Consider the following 21,176-nt stretch of genomic DNA (forward strand, 5'->3'; position numbering starts at 1 on the left):
ATGTCTGGCACATAGTTAGGTGTATAGTAAATATTTGAAGAAAAATTTGTTGAATTTATAAATTATTTAATCCATTATCAATTTGAAATATTTAAACCTTCTGGAGTTAAGTTTGGTTGTAGGGAGACTTTTTCGTTTTTTGGAAGAGGTTTTGGAAGGCGAACAGGTACTCTGCTACTTATCCAGTGGTTTGGTAAGAGATGGTTTAACCCTTGGACAGCTAGGCACCAGTGCAGTATGTGTAGACCATGGCGGAGGAGGAAATTATGGGCAAAATTGCCATTAAAGTAACAAATAAGCACAAATTTATATTATAAAGTAACTTGCTAAATATAAAGTTGATCAATTGGAATGCAAAGTGTTTTAAAGAACTATAGTTTTATTAGTTTGAGCTAATTGGAATTAGAATTAGGTTAATAAAGGGGACATGCTTTAAAATAAATAGGTAATGATGTTTTATGAGCCTGTCAAAGTAGAAGCCAAAACAATTAGTTTTAGCTTAAATCATAGTTATGGTATTTACACATAAAATGTTGTTTGTTTTTTTTTTTAATATTTTCTTCAGTAAATATTTTTGCCTCTTATGTACTACTGCTTACCAGAATGATCACAAATTACAGCAAAGGGAGATCTGAGATTCTGAATTTCATTTATGATACAAACTAATTGCTTAAGTATTAGACAAGAAATGAAGGAGAGATCAATATTTGATATGTTAGAAAATGAAGGGATAGGATAAGAAATTGTGTAGGACGAGGAAGGCATCCCGAGGTGGAGGCAAGAAGGAATGCAAAGGTATTCCTTCAAGTATTCAGTATTTATCGATAGCTTACTGTGCTGGGTGCTGGGGTGAAAAGTGAAAAGGCCAAGTCTTCGCTCTCCTGCAGCTTTCATTGTAGGGAAGGAAGGCCACCTCCAGGTAATGCCAATAGTAACAAAACGCCTCTCTCCTGCTAATTAGGTTGAACATTCTTTTTCTACTGCAATTTTACATTTTTAAAAATAACAGCTGTATTAAGATATGATTCCCATACCATAACATTCATTCTTTTAAGGTATACAAGTCAGAGGTTTTCATTTTATTAGCTGAGTTGTGCAAACATCACCACTCTCACAAAGGTTTTAGCAGGATTCTCTTTGAAGGTCACTTTTCCAGATCTTTCTCTAAGCTGCCTTCTTCTTTTGGTATCACATCCTGCTTGTTAGGCTCCACTAATTGCCAGCTGATTGTCCTATCATTTCCATACAGTGCCCGGGCTGTAAATTTCTCAACAGTCTGATCCAGGGGTGGTTTTTGAGGCCACTCTGAGGTTTGCTCCGACGGCAGGTGTGCTCTCCTTGGTTCTTTCTGATGATCTAGCTGGTTTATCATATAGCTTGCTGGTCTTCATTAAGAGGAGTTATTATCCGGGCACCTGAGTGGCTCAGTTGGTTAAGCGTCTGCCTTCGGCTCAGGTCATGATCCCAGGGTCCTGGGATGGAGCCCTGCATCGGGCTCCCTGCTCAGCAGGGAGCCTGCTTCTCCCTCTGCCTGCCGCTCCCCCTGCTTGTGCATGCTCTCTCTCTCTCTGTCAAATAAATAAATAAAATATATATATTTTTTAAAAACGGGGGGAGTCATTATCTTTGAGAGCACCCTTAGGCTTGAACTTGCTCACACTCTGTTTCAAATGGATTTGGTTCCTTTGGGAAGAGCTTCAGAGCTCTCTTTTCTTACAGTCTGCCTCTCTTGGGCAAACTCTCCTAGCCACTGTTCTGGGCACAGGGTTGCTTCTGGTGTAGAACTTCTGTCCTGTGAGCAAACTAGGTTGACCGCTCTTGGAGCTCCAGCGTCGCCAGCCAGCCTCCTGCATGGTGGTCAAGCTTCTGTTTTATAGGTGGAGGCTGTGTGGAGGAAGGCCACCTCTGCTCTCTTGGTCGCCCTCACCAGGAATGTAGCCTCTTTTGCTTGGAGTTGGAGGGGATGAGAAATGCTGGTGGCCTGCCTTTTTTGTGACATACAGGGTACGCCTTGATTAAGAGCAGAGATGGAGCTCACTTACCAGGAGTGGAGTTTGTCAACTTGAGCTGGGGCAAAGTAGGAAATCGGTTATGGCTCAGATGCCACAAACTGTCCCAGTACCAAGTTTTAGTAGATTTTCTTGAATAATGTGTCTTCCTTTGAATATGCCCCTAGGGCAGTTTCCAGAGACTTTCTTCAGTGATTGGTTTTGTTTGTTTGTTTTAAACTTTTAATTTTCATTCTAGTTAGTTAACATTCAGTATTATATTACTTTTAAGTGTATGATACAGTGATTCAAGAATTCCATACATCACTTGGTGCTCATTCATGCTCATCCTAAGTGCTCTCTTTAATCCCCATCACCTATTTCCCCCATTCCCCCCACTCACCTCCCCTCTGGCAACCATCAGTTTGTCCTCTATAGTTAAGTCTGTTTCTTGGTTTGCCTCTCTTCTCTTTTTTTCCCCCCTTTGTTTTGTTTCTCAAATTCCACATAATAGTGAAATCATATGGTATTTGTCTTTCTCTGTCTGACTTACTTTGTTTAGCATTATACTCTCTAGCTCCATCCATGTTGTTGCAAATGGCAAGATTTCATTCTTTTTACTGCTGAGTAATATTCCATTGTATATATATACCACCTCTTCTTTATCCATTCATCAGTCCATGGACACTTGGGCTGCTTTCATGATTTGGCTATTGTAAATGATGCTGCTATAGACATAGGGGTGCATGTATCCCTATGAAGTAGGTGTTCTTGTATTCTTTGGGAAACTACCCAGTAGTGTGATTGCTGGATCCTAGGGTAGCTCTATTTTTCAGTGATTGTTTTTTAAAATAGCTTTTGTCAGCTTTGCTTATTTCATTGGACTCTGGGTCTGTGAAGCACTTTCCCTGTCATCCCGGAAGTGGAACTCTCCAAACTGGTTAATACTAAATCTTCCTAAAGTTCAAAGATGTGTTCCCAGGAAGGAAACTACGATTCCAGGTAACTGATTTTTTTTTTTTTCCTTTTTTGAATAGCAGTTTTGGTCAGATATGAAAACCAGAGCTACCAAAATCCAGAGCAGTTCTTTGCACTATCTCAAGTATCATACTGAGGACTTTTATAATCGCTATATGTGTGATGAACTAAAGATGTTATTTTCAGGGTTCATTTTACCTAGTGGTTTTCTGCCCACAAAAATTTGCAGTATCTACTTAGCTTGTTTACTTGACTGGATTTTGCAGTTCTTTGACTTTCCTGATATGTGGATGTTTCCTTTATGGGGTGTTTGATGTTTTTTTTTGCATTCTTTCATAGCCTGTCATACAATTTACAGACATTTAAGGTGATATCCATTTTTTTAATATATATATTTTTAACATAGGTTTGACAGTTTCTTACAGAATGAGGTGGTAGATACAATTGAACCAATTTCCTCACACTCTGTGCTTTATTAATGTAATCATTTCTTACCTCAGGCTATAACTCTACATAAGTTAAACGGAGGAAGGAGTTGATAGCATTCAGTTTTGTAGCAGTAACAGTATGCTGTTGGGAATTCCCTTTAATGTAGCATTCATTTGTGTACTGTTGTAATAGCATGTAACATCTGCCTGCAGTAGTGATCTGTCATGAAAATTTACTCCCATGATACCTGGCTGCTTGGTGAATTTCATATTATAAACACACATATCAAATATGGGATTTAATGGTAGAAGATCCATGTATATTTCTATAATACATTTGGAAAGACACACAAGGAACTGGTCATTGGTTGCCCCTAGGGAAGAGAATCCCCTAGTTTGGAGGACTGAGATGGAAATATATACTTTACTCCATTTGAATTTTGTAATGAGTCATAAGTGTTACTGAAACAATAGTAAAGCACTAAAAAGTAAGTACAACAAAAACAAAATGAACAATAACAAAAGGGAAAATAAATGGATAAGACAGACATTCTGTGGATACAGTTTTAGCTAAATATAATCTGGTGGCCCATTTGGGTTTCTTTTTACGATAGTAAGCTCTTTGTGTTGATTGATTGGCAAGTTTGATTAGAACTCTCTTCTAGGTGGTAATTATAGTCTTATATTTTATCATATTGTTCCTTCCAATATCAGATGATTTAGAAGAGTTGCCAGGTTTCTCTTTGATATCGGATCTATTCTTGATTTGGAATGCCAGTTAGTAGAAGTGTTGCTTCATGAATAAAAAGACCATGATGGTGGCTTATGAGTATTCTTCACTAATGATAACTAAGACAGGATTTTTTGAGGTACTTTGACCTATATAGATGGTACAGAATTTACTTGAATCCTTTTCCAAATTCTCATTTCTTTTTTTAAAAATATTTTTTTATTTATTTACTTGTCAGAGAGAGAGAGAGAGAGCACAAGCAGGGGGAGCGGCAGGCAGAGGGAGAAGCAGGCTCCCTAATGAGCAGGGAGCCCGATTCGGGACCCGATCCCAGGACCCTGGGATCATGACCTGAGCAGAAGGCAGATGCTTAACCAACTGAGCCACCCAGGCGTTGCTCCAAATTCTCATTTCTAAAGTGTAATTGATTAAATTCATTCTTGGTGTTTCATTTTAAAAGAATGCAGCTTCAGCAAATCTCTTTACATAAAGAAGAGGGATTATGTTCAAGTTTTAGGTTATTGTTATATATCACTGTATTTTAAACATTTACAGATTTTCTTTTTTTTTTTTTTTTCTGCTCTTTAGCCGGCCTCAGAAAGTATGTTTGTGTCCATTTCTACCATTGCATCCTCTGCACATCTCTACTCATTTGTACATAATTCAGCATCCAGCAGAGGTAAGATTTTGTAAAATTCATAATTTCAAATAGAATATTATTAGTATGTAAGAGGAAACACACTGATGAACATACTCATGCCTTCCAGCTTTTTAACATTTCTCAAAATAAATTGATGATAAATGCTTTGTCTTTGGGAAAAAAGTTTCTTTTATGTATTATAGTGTCGTGTCATATGCTTTAGAGACATCAAAATTGTTATTTCATAAAACCGTATTATTTCATAAAAACGGTAATTGAATAGTATAGAAATTTGGAACATCAACAATTTTGTGTGAAGAAAAAATGAAATTTTGTGAGTGAAGAACTAAGAAAATCATTGCTTTTTTAATTTTGATCATAGCTTATATTTCTTAATGTTTTTTGTTAAAGTAGAAGTAACTGTCAGTATTTTAGTTTTATAAAAAGAACGTATAAAATAAAGTTTTATTCCTTTAATGAATAGAGCAAATATATAGAACTGTAATAGAGCATTCCAGTTTGATGACTCCCCCTAAAAAGTGATTGAAGACCATTTAGATAGGCTTTAGGAGGAGGCTTTGGGAAAAGATGATTTGGTGGAGTAGACGATATGGAGGTGATACGATGGAGCATTTTAAAGAGTAGGTATCAGTATCTAAAAAAGTACTTAAAAATAAAACAGTTATCTCAAAAGCTTAAGAATAAAATAAAACATTTATCTCAAAAGTAACAAAAATATCTATAAGGAAGAAATGTTCTGTGAAACCGAGTGGCCTTTATTTGTGAACAGTGTTAATGTAGCCATAGTGATGTAAGCACTGTTTATTGATTTAATTAAAAATATGAGAGATGTGATGGTAAGGAGTGATGGAAGAAAGGTAAATCCTCATTTATTGTAAGAGGCTGTGGTTATATAGTGCATTAGCTAAGAGTAAGGGCTCTGGAGCCAGATTGCTTGAATTTAAAGCCTTAATAGCTCTGTTAACTGTAACCCTGGGCAAGTTAATTAACCTCTCTGTGCTTTAGTTTCATCATTAGGAAAATGGACATGATAAAAGATACACTGCTTTACTGGTTTATTGTGAGCAGTAAATGAATCCGTCTATCTCTCTATCCATCTATCTATAATGTACTTAGAATTATGTACATTAGAGTCAGCTATGATGATGATAAATGGTAGTTTGTAAATAATATTTAAAATTGATAAATCAAGAAATAGTAAGACACACGTTTTATACAAATACGGAGATAACCACTAGAAGAAATAGCTGAAAAAATTAAAGTGATTGGCTTTGGGAAGTGGTAGTGGGGAGTGTTTCTGGGAACATTATAAATCTTTGGCACTGCACTATTTAATTTGACATATATACGTATGTTGGTACAAGTTTGGAGAGTAGTTTAAGTAGTATGTGTCATAGTCTCATAGCTATAGTAAGGAGGGAAGAAAACAGGAGGACATACTCGAAAATGTCTTAAGCCTCTCACTTCACCTCTCCTCATCCCATTCATTGTAGGAGCTGCTCCAGATTGGTTTCAGGCTCCTCACAGCTCCAGCTTGCTACATGTTCTTTGTAGTTGCAAATCCCAACAAATTCTGACTCTCCTATTTCGTTTTCCAACTTTTAGGTAGATGAATTTAACTACTCTCGGCGTTTCTAGATTTACCTTTTGATATTATTTTAATCAACACTTCAGAGACCTAGGACAAAAGAGGTTAACACAAAAATGTCCCCAAAGGGTGTATTTGTGTGTGTGTTGAATACTGTTACTACCATACTTTTTGTTTCTGTTATAAACATAAGTTTATAATGTAATATAATTATAAACTTATTTTTCATTACTTTAGTAAATTCATATGAAACATCACTCTTTTGTGTATTAATATGCTGTGTGTATTAATGTGCTATAGTGGTCACATTATTTGCTCTGAGGATATATATAAGCAATGTTATATAAACTAATAGAGGTAACAGGGGTCTTTATGTAGGTGAACTGCTTAGAGAGGGCTCCTGGCACTTACTAGATCAGGCTTAACATTTCCAGTCGGGCCAGTGGAGAAGAGCCAGACGGTGACTGATCACTGTAGACGAAAATAACCGAGAAGAGGCAGGCTCCTGCAAAAGAGCCAATCAGCCGGGTGTACTGGGATCAAGGATAGAACTGTTGTGACAGGAAAGGTGGCTTTCAGTGTTGGAAGCTAGGGTGTTGGAAAAAAACACTGATGATAGTTAATGGAGTTTACAGGAATGGTCACCAGATTTCTCTGCTCTAAGGTTATTATATTTTTCCCTTTCCATATTATTGTTTGGAAGTAGGCCGTAAATCCAGCCCACATTCAGATGGGTAGGAGACATTAAGCTCCACCTCCTGGAGTACTGAGTACTTACGTTTACCATTTGGAATTCTTCTATAAGGAAGATTTGTCTCTTCTTTCCTATTTATTTATTTTGTGTTTTGGGTCATAATCCAAATACTTTGCTCCTTACTTTGTTACTCAAATTGTACCATTTTGGTCATGGGGAGCTCTTTAAGATTGGCTTCTCTGTCACTTTGATGTGCCCCATGACTTTGTTTTTTTCAGCACTTCCTTCTTTTCTGGACATAAAGATTTAGGCAATTGTCTTCAAGTTGACGTACTACAAAATGTAATTACTACGGAAATAAAATTTGTCAGAATAAATGATTCAATTTAGTTAAATACAGATTTCATTTTTCATAATCTTAACCATTATTTGGGTTAACGTTATCTTCTCATTTGATCAGTAAATCTCTAAACACACTCAAGTAGAATGAAAATGTGCATTTATGTTTAATACTAATAAATCAGAAAAACTATAGCTCTTTTTATTAAACTGTGGTCTGTAATAAAAGTCTTGTGAAAGTTATATATCATGTAATGATTCAGATGTTCATCATGAAAGTTTTAAATGTGTGTTTGTCTAAATGAAAACCTATGTTTTAATTAATTTTTTAATTAAAGGAAAACAAAGTGTTGCGGACAGTTCCCCTATTAACAGCATGCCTCCCCCAGGACAAGTGTAAAGTCAAGATTGGTCGTCGCTTCAGTGAAGAAAGGTAAATTACCTTTTAGGGCAATTGAGAATAAGTCTTACCTACACAGATCTTTAAAAAATGGTTTCCTTCACTTTATCCATCAGACCCAGAGCGTGGTATATTGGAAGAGGTAAAAAAAATTGTTTTGCCTTCTTTTTCAAAATAATACAGGACAAATCAAAACATGAACAAAAACACCTCAGAAAACACAGGCCAAAATGTAATAAACAGAGGGATTATCTCAATTCTATAGGAATGTATGTTGAGCTAAAAGGCATGTACTTACTCTTTCATTTTTGTTAAAACTGCCTTCAAGATGGTGGTGGAGTACTTGTATTAGATTTAGTTGTGTTTTTTCTTCTTTCTTTTTTTAAATTAACAATTATATATGATATACATTTATGTAAATGAACACATATTTATCCAATTCTAGCTCATTAAGGCTTTCCTAAGGCACGGTGACTAGTACTATATTTAGTATTCCTGTTATGGGCACATCACATTTTTTTAAAGGATAGAATGCCTTCTCCTGTCATACTTAAAATACGCTTTTTGATGAGACCCAGTATTTTTATAGGTAGCAGCTCATTAGTTGATAACTTCACTGACAGTTCTATAATGTTCTTGGATCTTATTTCATACTCTAGTACATAACCCATTATCATAAATACATATTATATACTATGTGTATATTTAAATTTTTCTACAAGTCTTTTCTTATCTTTGAAGCATATTTTTTTGCTTTCCTGCCCATTCACAAAGCCTTCACTAATTTTATTTTGTCTTACCCGCACAGTTAAGTATATTTTTAGATGCAAAATTTAATTTCTTTTGAAAATACAGAGATTTCTTTTTCAGTCAACTTACGAAAATGCTAAGTAAGGCTAGTAATAGCTCCAAGCCCAGGGAATTGACCAAACTTTTCCCTTCCTTTGTTATTTTAGGTTCCTTTATTATTTAGTTTCAAATTATGAAAATGATATCATGTTAGAACTTTATAAAATCATTTTTTTCCCTTCTCTGAAACTATTGTTTAGGAACACTTTTCTCATACACAGTTTTCTTTCGCCTTGCCCTCGGAGGTGAGATTTGCTCTGAGCTTGGTGGTGCTGTTGTGAATTTTGCTATTTTGTTGGGAATGTGCGTGAGATCCAGAGCCCTTCACGTGGGGAGTGTCCATATCATTTACATTGTGGCATTTCTTTCACATAGGGTCTCTTTATAATGAATGGCAGTCTCTATATAATTCATAGGTGGATACAGATATATCCAAACTTGATCCACCTGCCAGCTTGGATCCAGATTATTTCATTGCAAAAGTGTTGAGTATCTAAACTATCTGGGTCATTCCTGACGTTTGGCTATCTAGTCCCTCCACAAGTGTGTTTGTGGATAAGAAACTTGATGCATTTTCAAATAGCTCATCACATTTTGAATCTATTATATTAAGTAGTTCAGTTTTTTCCTTTGGAGCCTAATATATTACTTTTTCAGTAAATTATTATTCACTGATGGATTTTTAAACTAAAGCCAATTAATATTATTAATTAAGTATTAATCTGGCAATTGAATGATATTAATTTAAGCTTTTTTTAGAGTACATGACATAACCATGGAGGAATGGTTAAGAAACCTACTGCTTTTGGTATTCTTTGTAAATGGAATTAAAAATACTTACCTTCAATTTTTTACCTCTAGTATATAAGAAAACAGTTGGGTTTTGTGTATCATCCCTGTATCTGTCTAAATTCATTTGGTACTTACTGAAATTGTTTTGTAGCTTCCCTAGAACTTTCTATGGAAGTAGCATTATCATCTGCTAATAAGGTCATTTTTGATCTTTATGCCTTTTATTTCTTTTTCTTGCTTTATTGCAATAACTGGGAACTTTAGTACGATGTGTATTAGGAGTGGTGAAAGCCGACATTTTTACCTTGATCCCAATCTCAAGGGAAATTGCAAAATATGATATTGACGTAAATTTTTGTAGATGCCATTTATCAGTTTGAAGAAGATGCCGTTTATTGTCTTCAGTAGACTCTTTTAGCTTTAACTCTTTAGCTCAACCCTTCAAGGTTGTTTTGTTGCTTGCAGACAGAGGCTGTCTCATTCATTCTTACATCTCCAGTACCAAAATGCTTTGACGTGTATTTCTGAAGGAACTACGCTAAGAATAGTTAAACTTTTTTTCCCTCACAAGCTAATGATGGTTTTCTTTTTAAATTTTTAGAGATCCTGAACTTTCAACTGTTTGTCGGAAGTCTGATACATTAATATTATATCCAGGGGCTGAAGCTGCTAATTTGGAAGAATTTATATTAGATTCTCCTATATATCCTTCCACAATCATCATCATTGATGGTACATGGAGCCAGGCTAAGGATATTTTCTATAAGAATTCCTTGTTCCGACTCCCCAAACAGGTAAACTAGTATTTTAACATAGAATAAGCACAAATGTGTAATTATGTATGTTGTATATATTTTCTGTGAGGGGATACACATACATTTTTATATATGGATTTGATGGTATTTATGTGTGTGAATGCATGTACATAGATATGTATATGCATGTATGTGTGTTTGATATGTATATGTAGAAAGTTTGAAACCTGTTCATCTTTCTCAATTCATACCACCAAACTTCACCATAATTTAAGCATTCAGCTATATTAAGAGTATCTCAGACATTTAATCAGTGGAGTCTAAGGATTAATTATTTATGTGTGTATTAATGTTTTTGTTAAGTGTCATATTTAAATACTTCTATTTGGTAACTAAATTACCTGTTCGTATTAGGAATGACTGAATTTTTATGAAATACTTTTTTTGTCATTCATTATCATAATCAGATTATCCCTCAATTTGTTGATGATGATACATGTCCTATAGTGAGCCATTCTTGTATTCTTTGAAAGAACTCCACTTGATCATTTTATATTATCCTTTTGATAAATTGCTGAAATTTTTGAGGCCATTGAATTATAATTTATATATTTTTTATACTTTTGTTATCAGGTTTGGGTTCTAAGATAATCTTAACTTCACCAAATGAATGGGCAAGATTTTAATATTTTCCTATGGCCTGCAGTAGTTCAAATAATATTGAAATTCTTGCTTTTTAAAAATTAGAATGAACTCATTGGTGAAACCACCTGCTCCTGGTCTTTTTAAAAATGATAACTTTTAAACCCTTCTTTCAAACTCTTATGGAAATTATTCAGCCTTTCTCTTTCTATTTGGTTCAGTTTTTAAGTAACTTTTATCTTTTTTGGGGAATTACTCCTTTCACCTGAGTTAACAAATTGGTGGCCATATACCTGAATATATTCTTAAATACTTATTTTAATTTATTCTGAATTATATCCTTTGTCCTCTCTAATCACTCACACACACACGCTCTTTTCCCCGTGAGCATACTCAAAAGATGTTTCTCTATTTTATTTAGCTTTTAAAAGTATTAGCCTTTATTTTTTAATTTTTTTTAAATTTTATTATGTTATGTTAGTCACCATACAATACATCATTAGTTTTTGATGTGGTGATCCACGATCCATTGTTTTCATATAACACCCAGTGCTCCATGCAATACGTGCCCTCCTTAAACCCATCACCGGGCTAACCCATCCTCCCACCCCCCTCCCCTCTAAAACCCTGTTTGTTTCTCAGAGTTCATAGTCTCACATGGTTTGTCTCTCCCTCTGATTTCCCTCCCTTCATTTTTCCTTCCTTCTCCTAATGTCCTCCATGCTATTCCTTATGTTCCACAAATAAGTGAAACCATATGATAATTGACTTTCTCTGCTTGACTTATTTCACTTAGCATAATCTCCTCCAGTCCCATCCATGTTGATGTAAAAGTTGGGTATTCATCCTTTCTGATGGCTGAGTAATATTCCATTGTATATATGGACCACATCTTCTTTATCCATTCATCTGTTGAAGGGCATCTCGGCTCTTTCCACAGTTTGGCTATTGCAGACATTGCTGCTATGAACATTGGGGTGCATATGGCCCTTCTTTTCACTACATCTGTGTCTTTGGGGTAAATACCCAGGAGTGCAATTGCTGGGTCATAGGGTAGCTCTATTTTTCAATTTTTGAGGAACCTCCACACTGTTTTCCAAAGTGGCTGTACCAACTTGCATTCCCACCAACAGTGTAAGAGGGTTCCCCTTTCTCCACAACCTCTCCAACATTTGTTGTTTCTTTCCCTGTCCATTTTTGCCATTCTAACTGGTGTAAGGTGGTATCTCAGTGTGGTTTTGATTTGAATTTCCCTGATGGCTAATGATGATGAACATTTTTTCATGTGTCCGTTAGCCATTTGTATGTCTTCTTATTCCCTGGGGAATTCTACCAAACATTCAAAGAAGAAATAATACCTATTCTACTGGAGCTGTTTCAAAAGATAGAAACAGAAACTCATTCTATGAGGCCAGTATTACCTTAATCCCCAAACCAGGCAAAGACCCCATCAAAAAGGAGAATTTCAGACTGATATCCCTGATGAATATGGATTCCAAAATCCTCAACAAAATCCTAGCTAATAGGATCCAACAATACATTAAAAGGATCATCCACCACGACCAAGTGGGATTTATCCCCGGGATGCAAGGGTGGTTCAACATTCACAAATCAAGCAATGTGATAGAACACATTAATAAGAGGAGGGAGAAGAACCATATGGTCCTCTCAATTGATGCAGAAAAAGCATTTGACAAAATACAACATCCTTTCCTGATTAAAACTCTTCAGAGTATAGGGATAGAGGGAACATTCCTCAAATTCATAAAATCCATCTATGAAAAACCCACAGCGAATATCATCCTCAATGGGGAAAAAGCTGAAAGCCTTTCCCTTAAGATCAGGAACACGTCAAGGATGCCCACTCTCACCACTGTTGTTCAACATAGTACTAGAAGTCCTAGCAACAGCAATCAGACAACAAAAAGAAATAAAAGGTATTCAAATTGGCAAAGAAGAAGTCAAACTCTCTCTTTTTGCAGACGACATGATACTTTATGTGGAAAACCCAAAGACTCCACCCCCAAATTACTAGAACTCATACAGCAATTCAGTAATGTGGCAGGATACAAAATCAATGCACAGAAATCAGTTGCTTTCTTATACACTAACAGAGCAACTGTAGAAAGACAAATTAGAGAAACGATTCAATTTACAATAGCACCAAAAACGATAAGATACCTCAGAATAAACCTAACCAAAGAGGTAAAGGATCTATACTCTAGGAACTACAGAACACTCATGAAAGAAATTGAAGAAGACACAAAAAGATGGAAAAATATTCCATGCTCATGGATCGGAAGAATAAACATTGTTAAAATGTCTGTGCTACCCAGAGCAATCTATACCTTCAATGCCATCCCGATCAAAATTCCAATGACATTTTTCAAAGTGCTGGAACAAACAATCCTAAAATTTGTATGGAATCAGAAAAGACCCCGAATCGCCAAGGAAATGTTGAAAAAGAAAAACAAAGCTGGGGGCATCACGTTGCCCGATTTCAAGCTATATTACAAAGCTGTGATCACCAAGACAGCATGGTACTGGCACAAAAACAGACATACAGACCAATGGAACAGAATAGAGAACCCAGATATGGACCCTCAACTCTATGGCCAAATAATCTTTGACAAAGGAAAAAACATGCAATGGAAAAAAGACAGTCTTTTCAATAAATGGTGCTGGGAAAATTGGACAGCTATATACAGAAGAATGAAGCTCGACCATTCTCTAACACCATACACAAAGATAAACTCAAAATGGATGAAAGACCTCAACGTGAGATAGGAATCAAAATCTTAGAGGAGAACATAGGCAGTAACCTCTTCGACATTGGCCACAGCAACTTCTTTCAAGATACATCTCCAAAAGCTAGTGAAACAAAAGCAAAAATGAACTTTTGGGACTTCATCAAGATAAAAAGCTTCTACACAGCAAAGGAAACAGTCAACAAAACAAAGAGGCAACCCACAGAATGGGAGAAGATATTTGCAAATGACACTACAGATAAAGGGCTGGTATCCAAGATCTATAAAGAACTTCTCAAACTCAACACCCAAAAAACAAATAATCAAGTCAAAAAATGGGCAGAAGATATGAAAAGACACTTCTCTGAAGAAGTATTAGCCTTTAGAGTGTTTTAATGGCTGTTGTACTTTATTATTTCCTTAATCTGTGATTTTTATCTTGATCAGTTTCTTTCACCTTTGTCAGCTCATTTTTTTCTATTTTTGTAAGATTTTACCGTGTATTCTTTTCCTTTACTAAGATTAGTGAGTTCCTTCTTTAATAATAAAGGGACAGAAGGCTGCAATATTTCTTCTTAGTATAACTTTCTTTTTTTTTAATGTATTTATTTTTTCTCTTTTATTTATTTATATATTTTTTTATTATGTTAATCACCATACATTACATCATTAGTTTTTGATGTAGTGTTCCATGATTCATTGTTTGCGTATAACACCCAGTGCTCCATTCAATATGCCCTCTTTAATACTCATCACCAGGCTAACCCATCCCCCCACCCCCCTCCCCTTTAGAACCCTCAGTTTGTTTCTCAGAGTCCATAGCTCTCATGGTTCGTCTCCCCCTCCGATTCCCCCCCTTCATTTTACCCTTCCTACTATCTTCTTTTTTTTTTTTTTTAACATATAATGTATTATTTGTTTCAGGGGTACAGGTCTGTGATTCATCAGTCTTACACAATTCACGGTGCTCACTATAGCACATACCCTCCCCAATGTCTATCATCCAGCCACCCCATCCCTCCCACCCCCCACCACTCCAGCAACCCTCAGTTTGTTTCCTGAGATTAAGAATTCCTCATATCAGTGAGATCATACGAAGATTTTATTTATTTATTTGACAGAGAGAGACACAGCGAGAGAGGGAACACAAGCAGGGGGAGTGGGAGAGGGAGAAGCAGGCTCCCCGCAGAGCAGGGAGCCCGACATGGGGCTCAATCCCAGGACGCTGGGATCACGATCTGAGCCAAAGGCAGACGCTTAACCAACTGAGCCACCCAGGCGTCCTGAGGGGATTGATTTTTAAACGTAACTACACATATCTTTAGAGATCTATAAAATGTTGATAATTGTAGTGATTTTATATTAAGTTCTGAACTACCTTTTGTAACACTAAAAACGTTTGCTTATTTTTAATATATTCTCCCGTTCTTGAAAAATTTCCCATTTGTATGTAATGATTTTTATTTAATTAGTAACTATTCCCCAGCTTTTCTGGAAAGAATTTTTGTTTTATTACACACTAGGCTTTCCTAGGGGCCCGGATTTAATAAGTGAATACAATTAAGTTGTAAGTAACATGAGTTTCTCATGGGTAATTAATGACATAACTCCAACTCAAACTCAGACAAAAAAGAAAGTATCGGGTCATGTCCCTGGGAAGCTGGACCTCAAGCAGCACTCTGTTTGTGAGGTTTGCTGCCCTCTGTGTTGGGTTTGATTTCTGACTTCCTCTGTGCTACTGGAAGAAATCTGTAGGAAGCAGCAGATTAGTTTCCTTTTGGCTTAATTCATCTTAACAGAAAGATGATTTCTCCTTCCCAGGGCAGAATCCTGGATTGTCCCATTGTTGGGGGGTGCAGGGCGGGGATGGTGTTACTACTATTGACGGCAGGACCACACGAATCTGGAAATTTCGCCAAGGACATGGGGTGTTGTTACCAGGACTATTTAAAAGCAGGATGGGCAGACCAGAAACCCATAGATACCCAGACTACTATGCATCAGTTGTTTACTTGCAAAAGCATGTTTGTTTATATATTTCTTGGTTCATTCAAAATTAGTGCTGTAGAGCAATATTTTAATACAGTTCTCTGTTATGGTCTTCTTCACCAAGGGAAAAACAAAAATGTAAATGAAAGTTCAGTTCTTATCTAAGTTTCCCAAATGTATAAATAATGTATAAGTTAATTAGATTTTATTTCTAAATGTAATTTGTCAGTTTTCTTTTACCATCACATCAATACACATATACCCACATACCTGCTTTTTGCATAAAGTTGTCTTAACTGTTACTCTTGGTGATCTATTCAGTTTCTATAGTAGTATAAAAATTTTGCTGCAAATACATAAGAAAAAATGGCAGAAAGAAAAAAATCACCATTAAAATCCAAGGTATTTACAGAAAAAAAATAGTCTTTTTTCCCCAAATCAGAGAATAACCATATGTAAACTTTGTACTTAACTGAGGAATAAAAGAATTGTAATACAAACCCGTTAAGTTGGCCTCTTTTTAATCTGGATTTCTAATATATCCAGACCATTTGGCAGTGAATCTCTTCCCTCAGAGGAATTTTACACAGGAGACTCTTGACATTGGTAGGAATAAATCCAAGGTGAATATGGAAATGTTTGTGGAGGCTCCCACCTTTCTTCATAAACTTATTTCCAGTGAGTTATTTGCATATCCTTGCTCTACTGCCTTTAAACCATCCACTGAAGCTGAATTTCTCACTTGATATGCAGAACACTGTTGGGAGAACCCAGGGACTAAAACATTGTCATGAAAGCTATTTCTTGTGTCTACATAGACCTATTATGGACTGGATTATGTTACATATCTAATCTATTGCCTAATTCAAATTCATCATTATCCTCTGAATTTTTAATTGAGATATAATTGATATATAACATTATATTAGTTTCAGCTGTACAACATAATGCTTTGATATTTGTGTTTATTGTAAAAGGATCTAAGTCTAATTAACATCTGTCAACATAGTTTTCTTTCTTGTGATGAGAACTTTTAAGATCTATTCTCTTAGCCACTTTCAGATGTACAGTATGGTATTATTAACCATCTTTGCCATGCTGTATATTACATCCCCATGACTTACCTACTGGAAGCTTGTACCTTTTGACCCACTTCACTCATTTCGCCTCTCCTACCCCCTCCACCTCTGGCAACCACCAATCTTTTCTCTGTATCTAGGAGCTTGTTTGTTTAAATTATTATTATTATTTTTAGATTCCACCTATAAGTGAGGTTATATGGTGTTTGTCTTTCTCTGTCTGACTTATTTCACTTTGCATAATGCCCTCAAGGTCCGTCCATGTTGTTGCAAATGATAAGATTTCCTTTTTTAATTGCTGAATAATATCCACTGTGTTATCTGTATATGGACCTATGTGTGTGTATAAACATGCACACACATACATACATATCACATTTTCTTTATGCCTCCATCCATCTGTGGACTCTTAGATTGTTTCCATATCTTGGCTAATGTAAATAATGTTGTGGTGAACATGGGGGTGCAGATACCTTTTCAAGTTTAGTGTTTTTGTTTTCTTCAGATTATCTTTTAATTTTATCCAAAATTTCATGTTTGTTTACTTCTATTACGAGCATTGGGAGTTGACTTATTTTTTAATACCCTTTTCCTTTTCAAAAGAAACATTTTTTTTAATTTCATAGAGTAATTTGTAAAAGGTTCTGGAAAACTAGGGCACAATACCGCCTCTTTGAGGTATAGATTCTGAATAGCGTGTTTTACTTATTTTTTGTTAAGTGACTTCTGTACTTTATCTTCCAATAAATATGCTTTAAACTGTTGCCACAACAAAGTAAGTATTTCATGTCATGAAACTTCCGGATGTTTGGGGCATAGTAAGAGGAGTTGAATGTTAAATGCAGAATGCCAAAGGTTTATAATGTCATTGATGAACTTTTTAAATCTTTGCATATCACTCATATTTTTTTTGACCTCTGGATCTCTTCTGGCTCATGTGTTGGGATGTTGTGTTCTCCTCATGGGTTCTGAGGCTTATCTCCCAAGGTTGTAGGTGGCATTGTATTTATATATAGAACTTGAGTTAATTTCCTTCTGTTGGGTGTATGATTCTAGGTGATAGAACATAAATTGATAGGAACTATGATCTTGCTGTATGTGAAAGGATAATTTAAAGAAAATTACCAGAAATCTCTACATGAGGGGAGCCTGGCTGGCTCAGTCGGTAGAGTATATGACTCTTGAAATCAGGGTCATGAGTTTAAACCCCATTTTGGGCTTAGAGTTTACTTAAAAAAAAATAATAAAAAGAAATATCTACATGAAATTCATTGCCTCCTTAATTCCACCTATTCCTCATTGAGTTCTTAACTGTGAACTTAACTTGTCTTCCTGGGAGAAATTCTCACATCCCTTGGCAGGTAATAATATAATTTTTGAACCAGAGGAATCTTTTTTTTTTTTTTTAAGATTTTATTTATTTATTTGACAGAGAGAGAGACAGTAAGAGAGGGAACACAAGCAGAGGGAGTGGGAGAGGGAGAAGCAGGCTTCTCAGCTGAGCAGGGAGCCCCATGTGGGGCTCGATCCCAGGATCCTGGGACCATGACCTGAGCTGAAGACAGACGCTTAACGATTGAGCCACCCAGGCACCCCTGAACCAGAAGGCATCTTAAAGATTAATAAATTCTTAACGTTTCAGAAGGGAGGAAGCTAAAGGCCAGCAATAAATGACTCTCCTGAAGTTGCAGCCAGTTATGGGGAGGACCAGGAGTGTAATCTGCTTCTCCTGCATTCTAATTCAGCATATTAGGCTATCTCTAGAATTTGCTAATTAGAAAAAATTTGTGTTGAATTTATTTTAAAAATAACCTAAATTTATGATTTTGTGTCACAAATCATTTGGTCTTAGTGCCTAAAATGTAAGACATTTTTATTCTGAAGTAGAGTAAGTCAGGTGGAGGTGTACGATAGCAGACTGTGGAAGGAGGGGCTCTGCCTTCCTTGTCAGAGTGTGGTTCGTGGCCCATCAGCATTGGCATCACTGGGGAGTTGCTTAGAAATGCAGAATATCAAGTCCCATTTTAGAATTACTCAGAATCAATATTTTAACAAAATATCCAGGTAATTCTTCTGTACATTAAAGTTTGAGAAGCACTGCTGTACTAGATATTTTAAAATTGAGATGTAATTCACAACCTTTAAAGGTAGGCCTTTAAAGTGTACAATTCAGTGGATTTTAGTATTTATACAAAGTTACATAACTGTCACCATTATTGTATTCCACAGTATTTGCATGTTTTATAGTTCCTTCCCCCCAAAAGCTCTGTACCCATTGTTAGTGCCTTTCCTCCTTCCCCCATTCACAAACGCAGGTAACCCACTGCTCTGTTTGTTGTCTCTGTAGATTTACTTATTGGGATATTTTCTATAGATAGAATTATACAGTATGTAGCCTTTGTGTCAGGCTTCTGTGACTGAGCCACGGATGTTTCAGAGTTGATCCATGTTGTAGCACATGTCAGTATTCCACTTTTTTTTATGGCTGAGTAATATTCCAGTATGTGTGAATACCACATTTTGTTTATAATTAATCCATTGATGGACGTTTGGTTTGTTTCCATTTTTTGGCTCTTGTGGATGATGCTGTTTTTTTTTTTTTTAAGATTTTTATTTATTTATTTGACAGAGAGCACAAGTAGGCAGAGCGGCAGGCAGAGGGAGAGGGAGAAGGAGGCCCTCTGCTGAGCAGGGAGCCCGATGCTGGGCTTGGTCCCAGGACCCTGGGATCAAGACCTAAGCTGAAGGCAGCTGCTTAACCTACCGAGCCACCCAGGCACCCCGAATGATGCTATTATAAATATTTGTCTGTAGGTTTTTGTGTGTCTACCTCTTTAAAGTTCTTTTTTATACCTGGGAGTAGAATTGTTGGGTCATTTAGTAACTCTGTTTTAACTTTTTGAGGAACTGCCAAACTGTTTTACAAGGCAGATAAACTATTTTATATTTCCTCTAGTGATGTATGAATGTCTGAATGATTCAATTTCTCCATATCTGGGCCAACCTTACTTACGTCTTTTTTTTTTTTTAAAGATTTTATTTATTTATTTGACAGAGAGATAAAGCCAGAGAGCACAAGTAGGGGGAATGGCAGAGGGAGATGGAGAAGCAGACTCCCCGCTGAGCAGGGAGCCTGATGTGGGACTTGATCCCAGGACCCTGGGATCATGACCTGAGCCTAAGGCAGATGCTTAACCATCTGAGCCACCCAGGCGCCCCTAACCTTACTTATGTCTTTTGTGTGTGTGTGTGTGTGTGTGTATGTTTCCGTAGTGACTAATGATGTTGAGCATCATCTTTGTATGTGTTAATTGGTCATTTGTATATCTTTTTTGGAGAAATAGCTTTCAGGTGCTTTGCCGATCTTTAAATTAGCTAATTTGCTCTTTTTCTTTTTAAGATTTTATTTGCTTGAGAGAAAGAGGGAGAGGGAGAGAGAGAGGGTGCAGTAGCAGAGGGTAGGGGCATAAGGAGAAGCAGACTTCCTGATGAGCAAGGAGCCCTACGGGGGGCTTGATCCCAGGACTCTGGGATCATGACCTGAGCTGAATGCAGACACTTAATGGACTGAGCCACCCAGGCGCCCCCTGTTATTTTGTTTTTTATGATTGAGTTGTAAGCGTTCTTTATATATTCTGTAGAATGCCTCATATCAGATATATGACTTACAAATATTTTCCTCTTTTCTCTGGGTTGTTCTTTTACTTTCCTAATTGTGTTCTGTGATGCAGGAAAGTTTTTAATTTTGTTGAAGTCCAGCTTATCTGTTTTTTTCTTTTGTTTCTTGAGTACTAGATGTTTAAATGCTCAGAGAAAAAGAAGCAAGTAGAAAAAGACTGGCGGCCCTGAGTATAAAAGTCAAAGAAGAGTTCAGATTTGGGAGAAGGCTTATGAATCTCTGGATACCAAATGCTAGAAATATTTTCAGAAGTTAAGAAGCTGTTATTCTGTTCTTTATTAATTTAATTTAATTTCCCAGACATTCCTATACTGGTTTTTAGGTGTCAGTTTTCTAAATACAAATATTAACTCATTTAATTGTCATAATAATTTAATATGATTTCCATTAAGTAGAAGCAGAAACTGAGACACAGAGATGTTAAGTAACTTGCCCAAGATCACATAGCTAGCATGTAGGGGACTGGTAAAGAGTTCTGACATGTGTATTTAAAGTTTCTATGTCAAACACAATGTTGATGTTAAGGGGATGAGAGAATTAATCTATAATCTTTTTTTTTAAAGATTTTATTTATTTATTTATTTGACAGAGAGAGAGAGCCAGAGAGCACGGGGGAGGGGGGTTGGAATGGCAGAGGGAGAAGCAGACTCCTCGCTGAGCAGGGAGCCCGGGACTCGGTCACAGGACCTTGGGATCATAACCTGAGCCAAAGGCAGACGCTTAACCAACTGAGCCACCCACGCACCCAAAACAAATCAGCGTTTAAAGCAGTAGTTCATAATCTCCCTTGCCTTCCTTCCAGGAAACCCCCTAACTGCATTTCCCTCCTTGCAACTTT

At 36.3% G+C, this 21,176-nt stretch overlaps 1 protein-coding gene across 1 annotated transcript in view; it reads left to right on the top strand.

The window, feature by feature from the left end:
• DTWD2 (DTW motif tRNA-uridine aminocarboxypropyltransferase 2) overlaps window positions 1-21,176 on the top strand; it is a 103,333-nt gene that overhangs the window by 17,176 nt on the left and 64,981 nt on the right. Inside the window, exons 2-4 of the mRNA XM_078067599.1 lie at window positions 4,713-4,803; window positions 7,745-7,839; window positions 10,049-10,241. Coding sequence (XP_077923725.1) covers window positions 4,713-4,803; window positions 7,745-7,839; window positions 10,049-10,241 — 379 coding nt within the window. The remainder of the gene's footprint in view (window positions 1-4,712; window positions 4,804-7,744; window positions 7,840-10,048; window positions 10,242-21,176) is intronic.

The sequence above is a fragment of the Halichoerus grypus genome, chromosome 2 (genome assembly GCF_964656455.1).
Source record: "Halichoerus grypus chromosome 2, mHalGry1.hap1.1, whole genome shotgun sequence".
NCBI lineage: Eukaryota > Metazoa > Chordata > Mammalia > Carnivora > Phocidae > Halichoerus > Halichoerus grypus.